The 4431-nt window shown below is 38.8% G+C and overlaps 1 protein-coding gene across 1 annotated transcript; it reads left to right on the top strand.

Moving 5' to 3' along the window:
- Nucleotides 1-270: 270 nt before the first annotated feature.
- Nucleotides 271-2172, top strand: MELLADRAFT_110911 (uncharacterized protein; the record flags this gene model as incomplete). The annotated part of the gene is made up of 5 exons (XM_007415080.1): nt 271-550; nt 623-898; nt 1011-1241; nt 1402-1791; nt 1862-2172. 5 exons carry the CDS (start codon nt 271-273, stop codon nt 2170-2172), a joined length of 1488 nt encoding a protein of 495 aa, XP_007415142.1.
- Nucleotides 2173-4431: the final 2259 nt, after the last annotated feature.

Consider the following 4431-nt stretch of genomic DNA (forward strand, 5'->3'; position numbering starts at 1 on the left):
CTTGGAAGGAAAACAAGAAGATCAGATATCTCATCCTGATCTCTTCCCCCATCTCGTTTTCCTCCAAGTCTTGTCGTATCCTGCATCAGGATACTCGCCGTTGTCCTCACGTTTCCACTCTCCATCTCTCTAGCTCGACTTCTCGAATTTTTTGTTTTCCGTATTCCGTTTCTAAAAACTTCATTACACGACAATAGACAGTTTAAATCTTCCTAGTAATCGTTTTAAATCCATTTAAATCATATAAACCTACATATTTAAATTAAAAAGATGTCTGAAAGAACAACAAGAAAGAAGAACGCGACAGGAGAGAAAGACGTGGAAAGTAATTCAATCACGAGTATGCTAGTAGGACCCCAAGGAGAACAATCAAGAGTTCTCGGGGCAAATCTTAAAGAAACAAGCACTCAATCGGGCCAAGGAGATTCGGTTAACACCAAGAATCTCGGACCAAATAAGAATTCAGGAGACTCGGTGAAAACCAATGAGAACTCATCAAAGAATCAAGGAGATATCGTTAGTAACGATAATCTCGATTCAATTCAAGGAAGTAAGTTAATTTATTTTAACTTTTTTCATGATCGAGGAATAGAATCTAAAAATAAGTCATGATTCCTTCTAGGTAAAAATAGAGAAACTAATAGCTCGAGATCAACGACAAATCCCATAATTATAACAGAAGATTTAGTTGATGATAGAAGCTCAGAGAATTCGAACGAATTAAATGACTCTAATTTATTAGATATCAATAAAGCCTTCAAACAAATTCCAGTTACGAAAAGCTCACCAAAGAAGAAATCCAATCAATCAATCTTTATTGAGAGAAGCAATAGCGAAGGACAATTGGTTAACCAAGTCTATTTAGATGCTTTGAGAAGTAAACCACCAAATGTTGAAAGTAAGTGATCTTACATGAATGATCTACTAAGAAGGTTAACTAATAAAAAGGATACGTTTGTTAGAAGATGTAGTGATATTAGAATCAGGGAATGATTTCGATAACAACATAGACTTGACCGATAAAGATGCAGTTTTCAAAAAGGCGATGAGCTTAACTATGAAAGGAGACGGCTTTGGTGCATCAAAATACTTGAAAGTCTATGAATCGTTAAGTCTCTTAGGAACTAATCGACCATCTAACAAAAGAGCAACATCCGCCAACCCGGTGTTAGAAGAAAACCGAACGGTGAATGAAAGATCGGATGGTGGAGTGTTCAAAAACGGAATGTGGTTCTTCCCAGGTGAGACTTTACAAGTTGAAATAATAAAATAAATCATGATCATTGATATAAATTTATATAAGGAAAACGTCGAATTATCAAAATCAAAGTTACACACCTTATTTCGACAAGAACATAAAAGAATTACGATACCCGATTCCTTTGACAATCTTCGATAAAGATTGGCAAAACAAAGCCATGGGCTACCATGTAAGAAAGAAAGCAAAGTCAGTAGATGGAGAACTGAAAAGTGATTCCTATACGGGTCTTCCCTATGGTGACGAATGGTTATTAGATTACGGAGAGTGGAGTATTCATTACAATGGATACATCACTGCTCTCAGGAATGCCAAATTCGTAAAATTCGTGGAATGGTCTTTAGCTCATAAGGCGAATGTGGAAAGAGTCTTATCTTTAATGGGTTGGATGACAGCTTTGAAATATGACATCAGGGTTAGAGAAGAAGCACTGATTAATAGAGTAGAAGTAGATGGATTAGTAGCACCACCAGATATCTCAGAATTCAATCAAGTATTAGCCGAAGAATGTTTCGGAGAAACGAGGTTAAGAGGTAAGTAATGAACCCCTTAAATTATTATGATTTGGTGTTGACGAATATGTTCCCTTCCAAAATTTGGTAGATGAATCTTTATTTAAGAAAAATCCTTATGTTGAGGGAGGAGAAAGATATGGTTGGGACCCAGCGACGGGTAAACCACCTAAGAAATCAGATCAATTTAAACAAAACAAGCCTTATCAAAAATGGAATAACGATCAACAAGCGAGTGGTAGTAATTATAATGACTCGGCTATAGTGAACAAGAAACCTTTCGAAAAGAAGAAATTCGCGAGAGGCTATCAAGGAAACAACTTTGATGAGAATTATAAGGAAAAGAGAGCTGCATCAGTTGCGAATAAGAATAGTCAACAAAACCCTACTCCTAATAAGTAGGTAGAGTTTTCTGCTATTCATTACTTCTTTTCCCCCTTTTTTTGTTCTATCCCAGTTTTCACAAATCGTTGTTAGTCATAGAGTTTTGATGTAATAAAGTTATTGATATATGTATTTCATGTTCCTTTTTCCTTCTTATTATTGAAATGAAGTATAAAGAGTTCAACGTCGAATCATGTTGCGATGCAAGAAGATTCGAGAGATACTGTGTCGTTACAAGATAAATCGAGAGATGTTGTGTCGTTACCAGAAAACTGGCCAAGTAAAATAAAGTGCGAGATGAATGTGGCTAAATGGAAAGAAGCTTTAGAGAAACATCGGATGTTACCTGATTACGAGGATGTGTTAGAAGGATTCGTCAGTGGTTTCGATCAAGGGATACCAAGTCACACATTACCTTTCCCAAATTTGGCTTATTTTACCCCAGACAACCACACGTCATCGACTTTAGCGTCAGAGAAGATTATAACCTCAATGAAAAAAGAGGTAATAGCAAAACGTATGTTTGGACCATTTTCACACAAACAGGTTGCAGAAGTTTTCGACTTCTTTAGATCAAGTCCTTTAGGAGCTGTAATTAACGGCGATGGATCCCTAAGACCAATTAACGACCTATCTTATCCGAGGAATGACCCTCACATAAGATCAGTAAACTCTTTTGTGAGTGCAGATGATTTTAAGACGACATGGGACGATTTCAACGTTGTGGCGACCTTTTTCAAATCATCAAAAACCGCGTGGTTGTTAGGTGTTTTTGATTGGGAAAAAGCATATAGGCAAATCCCAACAAAAATGGAACAATGGAGATACTTAATGGTAAAGGATTTCGATGGCAATTTGATGTTGGATACTAGAATAACCTTCGGAGGCGTAGCTGGATGTGGTTCCTTCGGACGACCAGCTGACGCATGGAAACAAATTATGATGAAGGAATTTGATTTAATTACGGTTTTCAGATGGGTAGATGACAATTTGTTCATCAAACGAACTGGCTCATCAATCGAAATGAAGGAAATCGCGGAGAGGTCGCAAGAACTAGGTGTTACAACAAACGTAGAGAAGCTGTCGAAGTTCAGACACGAGCAAAAATTTATTGGTTTTATTTGGAATGGATCAAATAAAACCGTGAGACTCCCAGAAAACAAATTGTCACAAAGGAAGGAACAGATTAAGGAATATTTGATTCCTGAAGCGAATATTACTTATGATAAGTTAGAAATTTTCATTGGAAGATTAAATCATGTGACCTACATCTTACCTCAATTGAGATGCTATTTGAACAGCTTACATCGAATGCAGAAAGAGTGGGTTAACCGTTTCGCATCCAGGAAGTTACCTTCGGACGCGATAGAAGATTTGCAATTTTGGTTAGAAACGCTAGAAAGTTTCAAGAATTTGAGATTAATCGCAACAAAGACACCGAAGGAAATTTCTTGGGTAGGAGACGCCTCAACCTCCTTTGGAATTGGCGTTTTAATCGGGAAGAAATGGAATCAGTTCAAACTCTTAGATGGATGGGAATTTAGTGGCAACTCTAAACGGAACATCGCTTGGTTGGAAACAATCACCATAAGATTAGGCTTCTTGATGCTCCTCGAGTTGAGGATACTTCATGGGCAGAACCTGATCGTCTGGACAGACAACACGACCTCCGAAGGTGTTCTGAGGAACAAGAAGTCCAGGGATCGTGAGGTGAATGACGAGTGGAAAATTATCCAGAGACTATCAATCGAGAATAATCTGACTTTGCACCCGATGAGAGTAACTACAGAGGATAACGACGCGGATGAATTGTCAAGAGGTATTGTAGGAGATCATGCCGATGCCGATAGGGTTTACATCCCTCTCCCGAATGACCTGTGTGGTGTCATTTAACAAGCCGTCGTTGTGAGAGGAAACCTGCCTAGTGGAGCGTGAATTCGTTGTTTCCTGCTTCAAACATATGCAATTCAAGTTCCTTTGTTTCTATTGTGATCAGCAATCAGTGAGCATTGGAATGCCTTGGCAGCTGAGTTGCCCTGAGACACGTGCGCCACGTATTGCTAAAATAAAACTCAGCCGCAGAGCGACAGGCTGGTATTTCAGCCACCCCTGAACCACATAGATGCTCCTGTCGATCACTCCTTGATTGAGATATCACAACTCACAAGGTGTTTTTCTCAACACCTCAGTTTTCGTTGGTGGCACCATAGGTGAGTGCGGTGGTTCGGTCTTCCTTGGACCACATAGATCCTCCTGTCGAACGCTCGCTGACCAAGA

Source organism: Melampsora larici-populina, assembly GCF_000204055.1.
Source record: "Melampsora larici-populina 98AG31 unplaced genomic scaffold MELLAscaffold_48, whole genome shotgun sequence".
NCBI classification, from domain to species: Eukaryota; Fungi; Basidiomycota; class Pucciniomycetes; order Pucciniales; family Melampsoraceae; genus Melampsora; species Melampsora laricis-populina.